General features: G+C 41.9%; 2 protein-coding genes across 3 annotated transcripts; both read left to right on the top strand.

The window, feature by feature from the left end:
* Positions 1–396: 396 nt before the first annotated feature.
* LOC110514699 lies at positions 397–8630 on the top strand. 2 transcript variants are annotated; one of them, XM_036973541.1, is made up of 8 exons: positions 397–716; positions 1039–1114; positions 1313–1431; positions 1660–1696; positions 1828–2228; positions 3675–7314; positions 7475–7562; positions 7903–8630. In XM_036973541.1, exons 2-8 carry the CDS (start codon positions 1076–1078, stop codon positions 8076–8078), a joined length of 4500 nt encoding a protein of 1499 aa, XP_036829436.1. In that variant the 5' UTR covers positions 397–716; positions 1039–1075; the 3' UTR covers positions 8079–8630. The 2 variants fall into 2 exon arrangements, with proteins under 2 accessions (XP_036829436.1, XP_036829435.1); XM_036973540.1 differs by having other exon boundaries at positions 397–1114.
* Positions 8631–13154: 4524 nt separating this feature from the next.
* LOC118948922 lies at positions 13155–16320 on the top strand (the record flags this gene model as incomplete). The annotated part of the gene is made up of 2 exons (XM_036973532.1): positions 13155–13676; positions 15306–16320. Coding segments are annotated over exons 1-2 (1374 nt in total), but the record flags the coding sequence as incomplete, so codon positions are not given.
* Positions 16321–17866: the final 1546 nt, after the last annotated feature.

Genomic DNA, 17866 nt, shown 5'->3' with positions numbered 1-17866 from the left:
TATTGGGCTACAATCCGCAGCTAGGCTATTTAAAAAATAAGCTATTGGTCCTCTGTAGCTAAATTATAGGGTTTCTCATGACGTATTAGGCTATTCTGAATGATTTCATTTATTTCTGAACAGACATCAGTAATTCCGTAACTTTAGAAAATTCCTCCAGAACCCACGCGAACTGTTTATCACGTAGCAGCCTATGCTGACTAGCATCGCTAGCAACTAGCTAACATGGATAAAGTCTAGTCGTGGGTCCACAAAATCAAACAAATGGTACTGAACTGATGACAAAATCATGTTTAGAAATTGTAGTAGCTATTTATGTTTTTGTTGTTGTTGTTGCTTAATGACATTGCGAATATCATATTTTTTGTCATTTAACTACCGGTATTTATTTAATCCGGTTTCGGCATGAGAAAAGTATTAATCGCAAATTCCAGCACTAACGGATACCGGGAAAAATAAATATGAGAACCGGTCACGAATGCGGAGCCACGCCCTAAAATAACATGTGACCACAAGGCGTTTGTGACGCATTCATGCGTTCCAACTTTGTCATAATTGTCTGTAGGTTCTAAATTGCTTATGAGCTTGGCTTCCCTTCAGAAAGTAGCTGATTCTTGTACTTTACAGCTGTATTTTCCTACAGTTACTAATAATACTAGCAACAAAACAGATTTCATTCCTTAAAATGATATTGCCAGATGGAAGAAAATAATAAGGTAGGCCTAAACTGTAATAAGATATACCTTAAAGACTGCTTGTGTTTAATCCTGAATCCAGTTGCCCCTCTTGTACTGGGATAAAACAATAGGCAAGCCATGAACCTTATGGAGGAGTACATGTGTTTTGTAGACACACCTGGGTTCTAGACTGGCTGAGGTAAACATTTTAGGAAAGCCTGGGTTTTTAATATCGAAGTCATTCTAAGGGGTAGGTTTGACAAAGCAAATGAGTGAGTGAGTCTTTGACATGAAGACAGTGGTTAGATTCTGCCATTGGGACTGCTCTGATGTTTCCATTCTCTCCTGGTTATGACCATAGAGCCTTGTCCCAGTCTCTAGACCTGCCTGTCTGTGTGATGGATGACCACCTGACCTCTGAAGCTGTCAATGAGATGGTAAGTTGACCTTGTCATTTCAGTGATGCTATCGTTGGCAATGTTGACGTACCACAACCATCTCTGTTGTGTTGCAGTTGTTTAATTGGCCCAACGTTGCCAATGCTCCTCCCCTCTTTAACAGTTAATAATTATTTCAGTATGATATTTGTTGTTAATTAAGTTTGATTATTTGCAATATAATTACATTTCTACCAGGAGCAGAGCAATTCTACCAGGAGCAGAGCAACCTCAGTGATGGAAACCACAGAAGAGGGAAAGCTCAACAATGTGGAACATCTGACACTTATGGACTTCCTTCAAAACCTAACTGAGAAGTATGTTCTGTTTTCTTTGGTACTATCACACCTTCAAGGAAATAGGATCAAATTAGAAACTGATCAATCGGAAAAAAATGTTCAGTGCTAGAAAAGTTGTCACATTGCAATTTTGCCAAAACAACTGACACAAAGCAAGTATAACTTCACGATCAGGCAAATAATTAAATAAAAACTATTCTGCCACGCATCCTGATATGACAACATTTATAACAATATTGTTTTCAGGCAATGGAGGGGGATTCGTGAGGGCATGTTTGACCCGGTAAGATCATGTTACTGACAATTTAATCAGATTACCATGAAAACTCTGCCTAATGTTTAACCTTGTTCATAAGCTTTTGAAAGACGCACTATGCAACATTTTAAAACACTTCTTCTGTTTCTGGAATACAGCTGACAAAACAACAGCTTGCCGGCTTGTGTCTGAGGATTGTCCAGTTTTTATCGGACAAGCTGATGCAGATCATCATCCCAGGTCTTTACGAACTACTGGGCATCCAAGATGCTGCCTCTTCTCCATTGTCACAGAGATCTCTCACAGCGTCACTCACCAGTCTGTTAGACGATAAGACTAACACCAAGTCCCGCGTGAGATTTACTGAGGCTGGTGTACCTAAGAGGCCAGGCAGTCGAAAGTCTTACAATAGCTTTCGCATCCCGACTCCCTACCCTTCCTCCAACTGTATGGAGCAGGAAGAGGAAGAAGAACAGGAATCACAACTTAAGTTCAAGGAGATTTACCTGACTAAGGGCAGTCTGGGCAGTGGAAGCTACCTGCCCAAGGGGGCCATGAGGTATGTTCTTAAAGGGAAATTTAACAACTTCATATTCATCTCCAGCATCACCATATGTGAAAATTACACATTTCCATGCTTTGTAGTAAAAAAAATATAGAGGGTCGTAACTGTTTCCAATAGTGCTGAGAAATTAGTGCTTTTTGAGGTTGGTTTGGTTTCCATTCAAATATTTAAAAAATAATCACGGTTTTGGATTTCAATACTTTTTTTAGACATTGAATGCACTATGGATTATGTGTGTTGAATGCTGTAACAACACATAATAAAACAATGAATAAAAGTCCCATGATGGTAGTGACTGTCCATTACTGTTTATGACTTATCAACCATCATTTACTTTCTCATATAAAATATTTATTTGATGACTTTATTATTTCATTCCAAGTCATCAACTCATCTCTATGGAGCTGCTGCTTATCCTGTCTGACAAAATCACTATTTTAGTAGTTCTTCTAAGTAAATAAGACCTACTTTTATGACCGCTGAACACCAACTGTCAATCACTTAGATCATGTATTTCCAGGTAGAGAATCCTCGCAACGCAACTGCTTTTTATCTCTCTCATGCATTCTCTCGTCTCTCCGTCTCAGTCAATGAGGTTTCCGTATCTGCTCCACACAGAGTGGACAAGCAAGTGGGCGTGCAATGGATTATGGGAATTAATTGCCATATTTTCTGTGCTAAACTATGTAGAATATTGGCCTGTTGGAAACTACAACTCCCTACTACATTGCATAGTTCGTGCTTGATCTGATTTATCTCTACAGAAACTGAGCATCGAGCTCACAGAAGAAGAAAAAAATTAACTATATGGAATTCAAATAATTGAGCCGACGTCGGTCAATTAATTGTTTAAAAACCGAAAAATAACAAAAATGTTGGTTAAATGCTCAGCTCTAGATTCTAATGACATCATCAGTGTGCATCGTGTGATTTTAACCAATTATGAGTAGGCATTTCCTACTAATTGGTTGATGATGTCATAGAAAACACTTATCTTCCTCTTTCTTTTTTTACTACAAAACATAGAAATTACCGTTTTTCACATATGCTGATGTAGGGGTGGTGCTGGAGATGATGAATATGAAGTTGAAACATTTAGAAATTTCCCTTTAACATTTCTTCAAACTGTCCTTGAAGTTATTAGAAGTTACAGTACTTGAAGTTTATAGCAATTTGGATTTTTGTAGAGGATAGATGTTGCCAGGATAGATAGATATCTACAGGCCAGTTTCAATGCAAATGACTTATACAAAATACATTTTATTGGGCTTTAGAAATTAAGCAGTTAGGCTGACATCACACTAAGGTTTTTTCTCAGAGAAACAGCAGCGTTTTCCTCATTGTTTTCAATGGTGCAGATGTATTTGACACACTGAATGTGCATCACAGCCTTACATATTATTTGTTTGACTTTGATGATTTCTGCGTTTTTTTCCCAAGGACTCTAACCTCTCTGTCTGATGTGCAGAAGAAAACAACCAATTCTGAGACGCTACAAGTCCTCTTAGGTGTCTCAGAGGACACCCTTGTCACCTGTGTGCAGGACAGCCTGCAATGTTCTCTCTCCAAACTTGCATGCATGTCCAATTCTCCATCTGGAAGTGCAGGCTCTATGATGCTAACCCCTGCTGTAATGGCAGAGTTGGCTAAAGATGTCAAGTCGGCCTTATCAGTGGTCGTTAAGAGTGCCTCCGCAAGTCAAACCTCTCTAGTGACACCGGTAAGGGGAGACTCACAGACCAAGGTGACTGACAGCATGGTGAGAGAGCTGGCTTTTAAACTTGAAAAAGTTGACCAAGAGAGCAAGAGTCTAACAGGGCAAGTCATGACCACCATCTCTGACACAATGGTGGCTTTTGTTGACGAGAACGAACAGAATTTGCTGGAAGATCTGAAGGACAAGATCACGTTTTTGGCATCGCATGTTGGCTTCATTGAGGATCTTGATGCCCTGATTAGGAAATACGAGAGCAGCTACAATATTAGTGAATCTGGTTCCTCCTGCACGCTCACATCTAAGAGCATCCAAAAACTCTCTAGCCGGGAGTTTCAAACATCAGCAATACAAGCAGTGAGTGGAGTTCTTGACAAAAAAGTCAGTAGTTTGAGCTTTCCTAGTTCAGTCATTCAGTCTGAGTTAACAGGTGCTGTATCAGGTCAAACATTGTCTGGCATTGTAAAGACAGAGTCAATTCACCCAGTGGGCTCAGCAGCGTCAGTAGTTGTTAAGACTTTCGTGTCAGATATGAAGTCCTTGGCTGAATCTGAAGAGAGTCCCCAACAGAAGAGCGCCTGGTCTGCTGCTGTTCACATTTACCACAGCATCCAAAACAACTTGAAAGATTATTTCGACAAGCTTCAGAGATTTGCCCTAAAGAGCATTGTCACATCTGATGACAACATCACAAATTCTGAGTTTAAGGAGACAGTTCCACTTCCTTGCTTAGACATGAAATATAGGCCCAGTAAGAGTGAGCCTCAGTTGCCAGAGTCCACTGGTGAAGTTACTTTACAAAGAGGCCTAAGTGAGAGCTCAAAACTTCTTTGGGCAAAAACTGAGTCAGAAGAAAGCAAGCTCCTTCTGACAACTTGCACCAAAGAAGTAATCTCAGAGCTTCTGGTCTTGTACAACACTGAGATGTCAAAGGAGGACCCCCTGTACACTGTTGGAGAAAAAGGATCAGGCTTCTCTATTGAGAGAGAGAAATTTGTAGAGGGTGTTCTGGCTCAGCTTGGGGATATTGCCCATTCCAGGGCCTCATCACCAATAGTATGTGAGTTCCCCTGTCAAATTGAGGACAGCAGAAGTAAGGCCACAGCTTCTTTGACCAGTCTGTTAGATTGTATTAGAAAACTCTCAAGTGAGGAATTTAAGAGAAATGCCACTCAAGCAGTGAGTGAGTTCCTAGTTAAAAAGTCCACCAGTAGCTTAACTAGTGCAAAGCCTGCTTATTCTGTAGCATCCAGGTCTTGTTCCATTCAAAACCAGTACACATGGTCAAAGGATATTTGTGCGGATTCTGCTGCCTTTGGCATCATTGAAACATTTGTGGAAGACCTGCAGAGCTCGGCGCAACCTGCAGAAGTAGAGGAGAGAGAACCTGACCTCCAGGAAAATGCACAAAAGCTACAGAGCAGGATCTGGTCTGCTACCACTAGTTTATATAACAATATTCAGAAGACATTAAAGGACTTCATCATTCATCAGCGGAGGTCAGACATGCTGAGCAGAATGTCTAGTCATATACCCACAGAGGACTCTGGACATCTTGGGACTAAGGAGCACATTTGTTTGGCAAGCCAGGACTTGAGGCAAGCTAGTAAGAGTGTGCCTCACTTGCACAGTTTGAACCTTGAAGTGGCTCTACACAGGGGTGTCAGCGAGAGTTCAAAACTTCTCTGGACTGAAACAGACGAGGCTCTACTGACCAATAGTACCAAAGAGGTCATTTCAACAATCTTGACCTCATGCGAGGATCAGGCATCAAATGCACCTTGCTTCTCCACAGTAGGAAAGAAAATATCTGATATGTCCCTTGAGGTCAACATATTGGTAGGTGGTGTTCTGTCTCAGCTGAAGGACATCTCCTTGTCAAGGTCCCCAACACCATGTGAAGACATGTTTGAACGTCTCCAAGGTTCTCCTGAGCGAACCTCTCCAGTAAGTCTAGATTGCAGCACGGCTGCCTCCAAAGGCATTGCATCTTCCCACAGTCTTTCAACAAAGAGCCTCCAAAAACGTTCTAGTCATGAGTTCCAAACCAAAGCTGAGAAAGGAGTGAGTGAGGTAATCTCTAGATCATTTAACATTGCGGAGGAAGGTACAACAGATAAGTACATCCAGTCTGTATCTACATCCACCACATCTACTGATATTATACAAACCATGGTGAAAGACCAGCAGGAGCTCACCCAGACCACCCAATCATCTGACATGGTATCTGGAACCTCCCTGCTCACCACTGGACAGGTTTCTGAGAAAAGAATCTGGTCTGTTGCTCGTAACATCTACTACAGTCTGCAAAGTAAGATTACGGAGTTTCTCAGAAAAGATCTTCAAAGATCAGACACAACACTTGGTTCAATCCAAATATTTACATATCAAAGCAGTCCTGCTTCACAAAGTGCAAGTCTCTGCCATCTTGAGGTCAACCAGAGCAGTGTTACACCTGGTGGAAACGATGCCTGTGTGGACATTCCGCACAAATTACTACCTAAAACCACTGAGCTCTCAGGATCCATGCTGGAGGATATTGGCACGATCCGTTGTAGGAGTGCTGACAGCCAAAATACAAGAAATACCTCTTCTTCACGCTCTTCTATCTCTCTAACACCTACTTCAAAATTAAGGCAGTCGAAATGGCACTTTGCTTTACCCGGGACTCCCATCCCCACTGAGTTTCCTGCTCAGATTGACTTTCCCATTGTTAGAAACACAATCATTGAGGACTTCTTTCACACAGAGGACTTACTTCCTGTAACCTTTGTGGACAAAGTCAGGCAAGCTGCTGGGGTGGTTGTGGACATTATGGTGGAAAGTGTTGAGAACACACAGGAAAATGGACAGGGTGCTTCACATCTTGACGACCTCCGATCTGCTGTTAGGAAATTGAAAAAAATCATTTCCACTTGGACCATCCACATTTTCAGTCATGAATTGGTGGATAAAGTGATAGCCCTTCAGGACAGCCACAGCACTCCACAGGTCTTAACATTGGAAGCAGCCAAAAGTGCTTCAGACTCCATTCTTTCAAGGCTGAAATGGGGAAATGAACAATGTGCCATATCCAAGGAGCTCTCCTCTCAGCTTCTCCAGATATTTGCTGAAGAGACAGTGAAGTGCTTCCTGAGACAGTGGTCAGATGAGTATGAAAACATAAACTTTGATGTTTCAGTCCAGAACGATCCAAAGACTTCTACTTGCATGGTCATTCTTCAAATGATCACCAAAGCCACTGCTAAATGTTATTTTGAGTCCGCTACCAGCGTGGCCACCAGTGACATTGTAGAAGGCGTGTTTGATTTGGAAAGGGATACCATCAGCAGTACTGGAGAGCAGGTCCTCACCTTCAATACAAAGGTATAGTACACATACATCTTTCATGAATAACACTGCTGTTGACCTTTTATATGATTCTTTGTGTCATGGCATTGCACTGCTTCTTTGCAGTTGATATGCTGTACTTTAAGATATCGAAAACATTTCCGTTTGTTTTAATGTGCCTTTTCCCACCAAGCAGGGTTCCAAGAAAGTTAGTAAGAACCTCTGTCCTCAAGAGTCTCTGGAGTACCAGCCTCAGAACATTTCCCCTACTGTGTACTTTACAGGTAAGCCCTGCTGCTGTTTAGGCTGCTGCTCAGTCAAGACTGAGACATTATCCCTTTACCATTCCACTAATTCATTTGGAAAGACATTGTACTCCTCTGAGTTGTTACCTATGACATACTGTACTGTGGGCTGGGTGGTAGCCTAGTGGGTTAAGAGGTTGGGCCAGTAACCGATAGGTTGCTGGTTCAGAATCCCTGAGTTCACGAGGCAAAATCTGTCAATGTGCTCTTGAGCAAGGCACCAAATCCTAATTGCTCCTTGTAGTCTCTCTGGATAAGAGTGTCTGATAAATGAGTAAAAATGTAAATTGATGGCATGCTGGATGGTCTTTCGTTGCAGAAACGATGACAACATCTCATGGCTCCTTTTCTCCAGAGGGAATTTATGATATCGCATCGTCCTTCCCACTTGAAGAGAAGAGTCGCAAACCCTCCCTTTTCACCAGATTGTCTAGATCCATCACGAAAGGCTTTCTCAGCCCATTCAAATCTTCAAGGAAAACCAAATTTATTTAATTAAATTCCTCATGATAAACAACGAGAGCATTCATTTGTTCAGATGAGAATCTAATCGTATTGGTCACATACGCCGAAAACAACTGTGAGATGCTTTATTACGAGCCCATTCCCAACAATGCAGAGTTAAAAAGTAAGAAAATATTTTCTAAATAGTAACACAATAACAATAACAAGGCTATATACAAGGAGTACCAGTACCGAGTCAATGTGCATGGGTGGGAGGTAGTTGAGGTAATACAGTATGTACATGTAGGTAAGGGTAAAAGTGACTAGGCAATCAGGATAGATAATAAACACAGTAGCAGCAGCTAGTGTGAAAGTCGGTCAGTGTCACAGTGAATGTGTGGGTAGAGTGTAGTGAGTGTGCATCGAGCCAATTCAAGAGAGTCAGTGGAAAACAATTAGAAAAATACATCAATAACCAAGGGGGTCAATGCAAATAGTGCAGGTGGCCATTTAATTAACGTTCATCAGTCTGATGGCTTGGGGGTAGAAGCTGTTCAGCAGTCTAATGACTTGGGGGTAGAAGCTGTTCAGCAGTCTAATGGCTTGGGGGTAGAAGCTGTTCAGCAGTCTAATGACTTGGGGGTAGAAGCTGTTCAGCAGTCTAATGACTTGGGGGTAGAAGCTGTTCAGCAGTCTAATGAGTTGGGGGTGGAAGCTGTTCAGCAGTCTAATGACTTGGAGGTAGAAGCTGTTCAGCAGTCTAATGACTTGGGGGTAGAAGCTGTTCAGCAGTCTAATGACTTGGGGGTAGAAGCTGTTCAGCAGTCTAACGAGTTGGGGGTGGAAGCTGTTCAGCAGTCTAATGACTTGGGGGTAGAAGCTGTTCAGCAGTCTAATGCCTTGGGGGTAGAAGCTGTTCAGCAGTCTAATGACTTGGGGGTAGAAGCTGTTCAGCAGTCTAATGACTTGGGGGTGGAAGCTGTTCAGCAGTCTAATGGCTTGGAGGTAGAAGCTGTTCAGCAGTCTAATGACTTGGGGGTGGAAGCTGTTCAGCAGTCTAATGCCTTGGGGGTAGAAGCTGTTCAGCAGTCTAATGACTTGGGGGTAGAAGCTGTTCAGCAGTCTAATGACTTGGGGGTGGAAGCTGTTCAGCAGTCTAATGGCTTGGAGGTAGAAGCTGTTCAGCAGTCTAATGACTTGGGGGTAGAAGCTGTTCAGCAGTCTAATGACTTGGGGGTAGAAGCTGTTCAGCAGTCTAATGACTTGGGGGTGGAAGCTGTTCAGCAGTCTAATGGCTTGGAGGTAGAAGCTGTTCAGCAGTCTAATGACTTGGGGGTAGAAGCTGTTCAGCAGTCTAATGACTTGGGGGTAGAAGCTGTTCAGCAGTCTGACTTGGGGGTAGAAGCTGTTCAGCAGTCTAATGACTTGGGGGTAGAAGCTGTTCAGCAGTCTGACTTGGAGGTAGAAGCTGTTAAGGAGCCTTTTGTCCCAGACTTGGTGCTCTCATATCGCTTGCCGTGTGGTAGCAGAGTGAACAGTCTATGACTTGGGTGGTTGGAGCCTTTTGCCAATCATTTACATATCACTTACTTTATTTTATTTTGATTTGATGTCATATTGTAAACGTATGTATCTGTTTTGCTGAAAATATGATTTTGAAAAAATGAATGTCTACAAGTGCTTCATAAAACAGGTATATTTATTTTTGTATTTTCAAAAGACAGCAAATAGCCAATCAAGTATCAACATAAGTGAAATGAAAGACAGATTTAATTTTCAGTGAATAATTGTTTTGTCCAGTGAGCAACTCAGTGACAGCGATTCAATGACATCATTAGATCACCTCCAAGAAGCATCTTCAACGTTCACCTGACAACCCATTGGATAAGACACATACACTAACCAAGTGTTTCTTACCTGTCAACAAGGTTGAGATCAGAATATAAGGTCCATAAACAAACTGAAAATGGCATACTGAAGATGGAGTCAAAAGGAACTCAGCCTTTCACCCTTTTCATAGCAATGGAATATGTGACACGGTTCGTTATAGTTCATGTTTTCTACAAAAAATTATAAAGGCAGATTCCATTATCCAGTTTGAAAAAAACTTTTTTTAAATCGACAGAACTACCGTCCTTGGGTGTTCCTGAGCTCACAGTAAAAGGTTAAACTAGACATGTTATTGTGAGTTCTGGAGGCAGCAGATGCTGTTGGTGGTCGATCAAGGGCACTTCCTGTCTACGCACTGCTTCCCGCCCTCTTCGTACTCCTGTTTTGAGATCCACATTTGCTGGAAAGTTCCCTAGAGTAAGACAACATGATGCTTATCAGTACAAATCCCAAACAATACAACCACCATCATTGATGAAGTGCATTAGGTCAAAGTAGTAGGTTATTATCAAACTATTTCAAAACAGGCCAACACACAAATCCCAAAACAAATAGACAAATCATAGTGTGCAAGTGACCAGAAGCATTGCAATACAGTATAAGTATATATCAATGGAGGCTGCTGAGGCTGCTGAGCTGCTCAGTGGAGGCTGCTGAGCTGCTCAGTGGAGGCTGCTGAGCTGCTCAGTGGAGGCTGCTGCTGAGCTGCTCAGTGGAGGCTGCTGAGCTGCTCAGTGGAGGCTGCTGCCTCTCTGTGGTGAGAGCACTAACACACTGAACATGATGGACAAGGATGCTCCATATAGCCATCCATCACTGTCCAGGCACAGCCTGGGTGTATGTAATACAATATGACCAGATATGGTTTGATATCTCTTCTGAAACTGGGGTGGGGTTATTGAGTTCAGGGTTGTGTAATGGTTGCTTCCATGTCAGTCCTCAAAGATGAAATTGCATAGAATCGAATGAATCACATCCAATGATTTCCCGCTTTGGACATTGTTTTGAAAATGATTCTCCATAGCTGCCATACCTTTGATGTCATAAAGTGTTACAGAATTCCCCTTCCTTATTATAAACTCTGATTAAAACTATGGAGTTCATTGGCCTACAACACGTGTGTGTATTTGCCCTTAAAATGATATTGCTAGATGGAAGAAAATAATAAGATAGGCCTAAACTGTAATAAGATGTACTTTAAATATACTATAAATAGCAGGAGACATACCTGGGTTCTAGACTGGTATTTAGGGCAAGCATTTTAGGATTATACATATGGTTAGTGTCAACTTCTACTTACACGTTAAAGCTCAGCCATGTTGCTACATGTTTACTCATTGACTTCAAGTAGAGCATTGTTTGTGAATCTGAATAAAAGCCTAATAAAAGTGTATCGCCCCCAGCTTGGGCAGCACTGCTACACTGCTTTTTTGGGCTAAAGGTGTTTGTGACACGTGCATGTGTTCCAATGATGTCATAATTGTTTGTAGGTTCTATGTTGCCTATCAACTTGGCTGTCCTTCAGAAAGTAGATAATACTTGTGTTTTCAAACAATTAATAAAAATACTAGCAACAAAACAAACTAAATAGATTTAATCCATTAATATGATATTGCCAGATGGAATAAAATAACAAGGTAGGCCTAAACTGTAATAAGATATATCTTATAGACTGCTTCAGTGCATTTGGAAAGTATTCAGACCCCTTGACTTTTTACACATTTCATTTTTTACGTTATAGCCTTATTCTAAAATGGATTACATACAACATTTTCCTCATCAATCTACACACAATATCCCATAATGACAAAGCAAAAACTGTTTTTTAGAAATTTTTGCAAATTAAAACGGAAAAAAAACAGAAATACCTTATTTACATAAGTATTCAAACCCTTTGCTATGAGACTCGAAATTGAGCTCCGGTGCGTCCTGTTTCCCTTGATCATCCTTGAGGTATTTCTACAACATGATTGGAGTCCACCTGGGGTAAATTCAATTGATTGGACATGATTTGGAAAGGCACATACCTAAGGTCCCACAGTTGACAGTGCAAAAATCTATTTTAATTCCAGGTTATAAGGCAACAAAATAGGGAAAATGCCAAGGGGGGTGAATACTTTCGCAAGCCACTGTAAATGGTTCAGTTCACATAAACAGTCATTATTTTCAGTTTGAGAGATCATCCCGGGCTTTGCCCCATCTGCTGTAGCTGAGATGTCCCTGGAGGACATAGAACAACAAGACTATGATGTTTCTGACACTGAGAGAGTCAGGTAAGGCCACTTACACTCTGTCCAGTTAGATATTTGTGTGGAGTTTAAGAGAGAGAGAGACTACTAAGAAAGAACTTGTTATGGGGCAGGTCAGGCGTCATTCATGGAGTCATTTGTAGGGTCAAGTCCCCAGCCGATCTATTTGAACCGATGTATTAACTACTAAGTGAGTCTTTGACATGAAGACAGTGGTTAGATTCTGCCATTGGGACTGCTCTGATGTTTCCATTCTCTCCTGGTTATGACCATAGAGCCTTGTCCCAGTCTCTAGACCTGCCTGTCTGTGTGGTGGATGACCACCTGACCTCTGAAGCTGTCAATGAGATGGTAAATTGACCTTGTCATTTCATATTACAACATTAATCCAATAAAATGTTATAGTGATGCTATCATTGGCAATGTTGACGTACCACAACCATCTCTGTTGTGTTTCAGTTGTTTAAATTTGTCCAACGTTGCCAATGCTCCTCCACACTCTAACGGTTCATAAGTTCTTTCAGTATGATATTTGTTGTATATGTTAAGTTTGACTCTGTTGGTGCCATTATTTGAGACTCATAATGTTTATTTCTACCAGAAGCAAACCAGCACTGTGGAAACCACAGAAGAAGAGAGCCTCAACAGTGCGAGTTTTTTTCACTGATTATCAACTTCCTGCAGAACCTAACTGAGGAGTATGTTCTATTTTCTTTGGTACAGTACTACTATCAAACCTGTAAAGGATTGTATGAAAGCAGATTCATCAACTACATTTCCATTGCGGAAAAAGTTACATCACACCACAATGTTGTCAAAACAATTGCTACAAAGCATGTGTAAAATACTGTTTAATCTGATGACTCTACTGACCGACATTTCTGACAATATTAATACTATTAATATGAATAATTCATATGAATCATTTTCAGGCAATGGAGTAGGATTCGTAATGGCATTTCTGACCCGGTAAGATCTGAAAGCTTATTTAGAATACAATGATCACTGAATGTTTAGCCTTGTTCATAAGCTTTTGAAAGACGCACTATGCAACATTTTAAAACACTTCTTCTGTTTCTGGAATACAGCTGACAAAACAACAGCTTGCCGGCTTGTGTCTGAGGATTGTCCAGTTTTTATCGGACAAGCTGATGCAGATCATCATCCCAGGTCTTTACGAACTACTGGGCATCCAAGATGCTGCCTCCTCTCCATTGTCACAGAGATCTCTCACAGCGTCACTCACCAGTCTGTTAGACGATAAGGTTAACACCAAGTCCCGCGTGAGATTTACTGAGGCTGGTGTACCTAAGAGGCCAGGCAGTCGAAAGTCTTACAATAGCTTTCGCATCCCGACTCCCTACCCTTCCTCCAACTGTATGGATCAGGAAGAGGAAGAAGAGCAGGAATCACAACAACTTAAGTTCAAGGAGATGTACCTGACTAAGGAGATGGGCAGTCTGGGCAGTGGAAGCTACTGCCCAAAACCATTGCCCAAGCCAGCCATGAGGTATGTCTGTAACCATTCTTCAATACTGCCTTTTATTTATGATTGTCCTTAAACAGTATTTGATGTTTATAGCAATTTCACTTTTTTTTTTAGAGGATAGATATGGCCATATAAAGTTGAATTCTGAGTTTACATACACCTTAGCCAAGTACATTTAAACTCAGTTTTTCACAATTCCTGACATTTAATCCTAGTAAAATTCCCCTGTTTTAGGTCAGTTAAAATCACGACTTTATTTTAAGAATGTGAAATGTCAGAATAATAGAAGAAGAAAGAATAATTTATTTCAGCTTTTATTTCTTTCTTCACATTCCCAGTGGGTCAGAAGTTTACATACACTCAAATAGTATTTGGTAGCATTGCCTTTAAATTGTTTAACTTGGGTCAAATGTTTTGGGTAGCCTTCCACAAGCTTCCCACAATAAGTTGGGAGTATTTTGGCCCATTCCTCCTGACAGAGCTGGTATGACTGAGTCAGGTTTGTAGGCCTCCTTGCTCGCACAAGCTTTTTCAGTTCTGCCCACAAATGTTCTATAGGATTGAGGTCAGGGCTTTGTGATGGTCACTCCAATACCTTGACTTTGTTGTTCTTAAGTCATTTTGCCACAACTTTGGAAGTATGCTTGGGGTCATGTCCATTTGGAAGACCCATTTGCGACCAAGCTTTAACTTCCTGACTGAAGTCTTGAGATGTTGCTTCAATATATCCACATTATTTTCCATCCTCATTATGCTATCTATTTTGTGAAGTGCACTAGACCCTCCTGCAGCAAAGCACCCCCACAACATGATTCTGCTACCCCCGTGCTTCACGGTTGGGATGGTGTTCTTTGGCTTGCAAGCCTCACCCTTTTCCTCCAAACATAATGATGGTCATTATGCCCAAACAGTTCTATTTTGATTTCATCAGACCAGAGGACATTTCTCCAAAAAGTACGATCTTTGTCCCCATGTGCAGTTGCAAACCGTAGTCTGGGTTTTTTATGGCGGCTTCCGGAGCAGTGGCTTCTTCCCTGCTGAGCGGCCTTTCAGGTAATGTCGATATAGGACTCGTTTTACTGTGGATATAGATACTTTTGTACCTGTTTCCTCCAGCATCTTCACACGGTCCATTGCTGTTGTTCTGGGATTGATTTGCACTTTTCGCACCCAAGTACGTTCATCTCTAGGAGACAGAACGCGTCTCCTTCCTGAGTGTATGACGGCTGCGTGGTATTGTTTGTACAGATGAACGTGGTACCTTCAGCCATTTGGAAATTGCTCCCAAGGATGAACCAATTATTTTTCTGAGGTCTTGGCTGATTTCTTTTGATTTTCTCATGATGTCAAGCGAAGAGGCACTGAGTTTGAAGGTTGGCCATGAAATACATCCACAGACTCAAATAATGTCAATTAGCCTAACATAAGCTTCTAAAGCCATGACATCCTTTTCTGGAATTTTCCAAGCTGTTTAAAGGCTTTAAAGGCTTTTCTCATTTATCTTTCTGTAATGAAAAGAACTATAGAAGTTGAATAAATTATTATTTTTTATCATTAGATGTGGTTGACACACCTCCACCAGAGCAACGTTCCTCACAGCATTACATATTATTTGTTTGACTGTGATGATTTCTGTTTTTTTTTTTCAAGAACCTCTCTGTCTGATGTGCAGAAGAAGACAACCAACTCTGACTCGCTACAAGTCCTCTTAGGTGTCTCAGAGGACACCCTCGTCACCTGTGTGCAGGACAGCCTGCAAGGTTCTCTCTCCAAACTTGCATGCATGTCCAATTCTCCATCTGGAAGTGCAGGCTCTCCGAAGATGACCCCTGCTGTAATGGCAGAAGTGATTAAAGATGTCAAGTCGGCCGTATCAGTGGTCGTTAAGAGTGCCTCCGCTAGCCAAACCTCTCAAGTGACACCGGTAAGGGGAGACTCACAGACCAAGGTGACTGAGAGCATGGTGAGAGAGCTGGCTGCTAAACTTGAAAAAGTTGACCAAGAGAGCAAGAGTCTAACAGGGCAAGTCATGACCATGATCTCTGACACAATGGTGGCTTTTGTTGACGAGAACGAACAGAATTTGCTGAAAGATCTGAAGGACAAGATCACGTTTTTGGCATCGCATGTTGGCTTCATTGACGATCTTGATGCCCTGATAAGGAAATACGAGAGCAGCTACAACATTGGTGAATCTGGTTCTTCCTGCACGCTCACATCTAAGAGCATCCAAAAACTCTCCAGCCGGGAGTTTCAAACATCAGCAATACAAGCAGTGAGTGGAGTTCTTGCCAAAAAAGTCAGTAGTTTGAGCTTTCCTAGTTCAGTCGTTCAGTCTGAGTTAACAGGTGCTGTATCAGGTCAAACATTGTCTGGCATTGTAAAGACAGAGTCAATTCACCCAGTGGGCTCAGCAGCGTCAGTAGTTGTTAAGACTTTCGTGTCAGATATGAAGTCCTTGGCTGAATCTGAGAGTCCCCAACAGAAGAGTGCCTGGTCTGCTGCTGTTCACATTTACCACAGCATCCAAAACAACTTGAAAGATTATTTCGGCAAGCTTCAGCGATGTGCCTTAAAGAGCATTGTCACATCTGATGATAACATCACAAATGCTGAGTTTAAGGAGACAGTTCCACTTCCTTGCTTAGACATGAAATATAGCCCAGTAAGAGTGAGCCTCAGTTGCCAGAGTCCACTGGTGAAGTTACTTTACAAGAGGCCTAAGTGAGAGCTCAAAACTAATTTGGGCACAAACTGAGTCAGAAGAAAGCAAGCTCCTTCTGACAACTTGCACCAAAGAAGTCATTTCAGAGCTTCTGGGATTGTACAACACTGAGATGTCAAAGGAGGACGCCCTGTACACTGTTGGAGAAAAAAGGATCAGGCTTCTCTATTGAGAGACAACAATTTGTAGAGGGTGTTCTGGCTCAGCATGGGGAATACTCCCATTCCAGGGCCTCATCACCAATAGTATCTGAGGTCCCCTCTCAAATTGAGGACAGCAGAAGTAAAGGCCACAGCTTCTTTGACCAGTCCTGTTAGATTGCATGAAAAAACTCTCAAGTGAGGAATTCAAGAGAGACACCACTCAAGCAGTGAGTGAGTTCCTAGTTAAAAAGTCCAACAGTAGCTTACCGAGTGCACAGCCTGCTTATTCTGTAGCATCCAGGTCTTGTTCCGTTCAAAACCAGAGAACCTTGTCAAAGGATATTTGTGCGGATTCTGCTGCCTTTGGCATCATTGACACATTTGTGGAAGACCTGCAGAGCTCGGCGCAACCTGCAGAAGTAGAGGAGAGAGAACCTGACCTCCAGGAAAATGCACAAAAGCTACAGAGCAGGATCTGGTCTGCTACCACTAGTTTATATAACAATATTCAGAAGACATTAAAGGGCTTCACCATTCACCGGCGGAGATCAGACGTGCAGAGAAGAATGTCTAGCCATAACACCCACAGAGGACTCTGGACATCTTGTGACTAAGGAGTACCTTGGTTTGGCAAGCCAGAGCTTGACGCAAGCTAGTAAGAGTGTGCCTCACTTGCCCAGTTTGAACCAGGAAGTGACTCTACACATGGGTGGTCAGAGAGTTCAAAACTTCTCTGGACTGAAACAGAAGAGGGTCTAATGAACAATAGTACCAAACAGGTCATTTCAACAATCTTGACCTCATGTGAGGATCAGACATCAAATGCACCTTGCTTCTCCACAGTAGGAAAGAAAATATCTGATATGTCCCTTGAGGTCAACATATTGGTAGGTGGTGTTCTGTCTCAGCTGAAGGACATCTCCTTGTCAGGTCCCAACACCATGTGAAGACATGTTTGAACGTCTCCAAGGTTCTCCTGAGCGAACCTCTCCAGTAAGTCTAGATTGCAGCACGGCTGCCTCCAAAGGCATTGCATCTTCCCACAGTCTTTCAACAAAGAGCCTCCAAGAACTTTCTAGTCATGCGTTCCAAACCAAAGCTGAGAAAGGAGTGAGTGAGGTCCTCTCTAGATCATTTAACATTGTGGAGGAAGGTACAACAGATAAGTAACTCCAGTCCTGTATATACATCCACCACATCTACTGATATTATACAAACCATAGTGAAAGATCTGCAGGAGATCACCCAGAAAACCCAATCATCTGACATGGTATCTGGAACCTCCCTGCTCACCACTGGACAGGTTTCTGAGAAAATAATCTGGTCTGTTGCTCGTAACATCT

This window comes from Oncorhynchus mykiss, unplaced genomic scaffold (assembly GCF_013265735.2).
Source record: "Oncorhynchus mykiss isolate Arlee unplaced genomic scaffold, USDA_OmykA_1.1 un_scaffold_266, whole genome shotgun sequence".
Lineage (NCBI taxonomy): Eukaryota > Metazoa > Chordata > Actinopteri > Salmoniformes > Salmonidae > Oncorhynchus > Oncorhynchus mykiss.
This window is presented reverse-complemented; position numbering and strand designations above follow the sequence as displayed.

Excerpts from the sequence above, each read along its gene's own strand:
- LOC110514699 (XM_036973540.1), top strand. The coding sequence starts at position 1,007 with ATGTTTCCATTCTCTCCTGGTTATGACCATAGAGCCTTGTCCCAGTCT. Across the intron at positions 2,229-3,674 it reads CTGCCCAAGGGGGCCATGAG|GACTCTAACCTCTCTGTCTG; the intron begins GTATGTTCTTAA and ends TTTTTTCCCAAG. Across the intron at positions 7,563-7,902 it reads CCCTACTGTGTACTTTACAG|AAACGATGACAACATCTCAT; the intron begins GTAAGCCCTGCT and ends CTTTCGTTGCAG.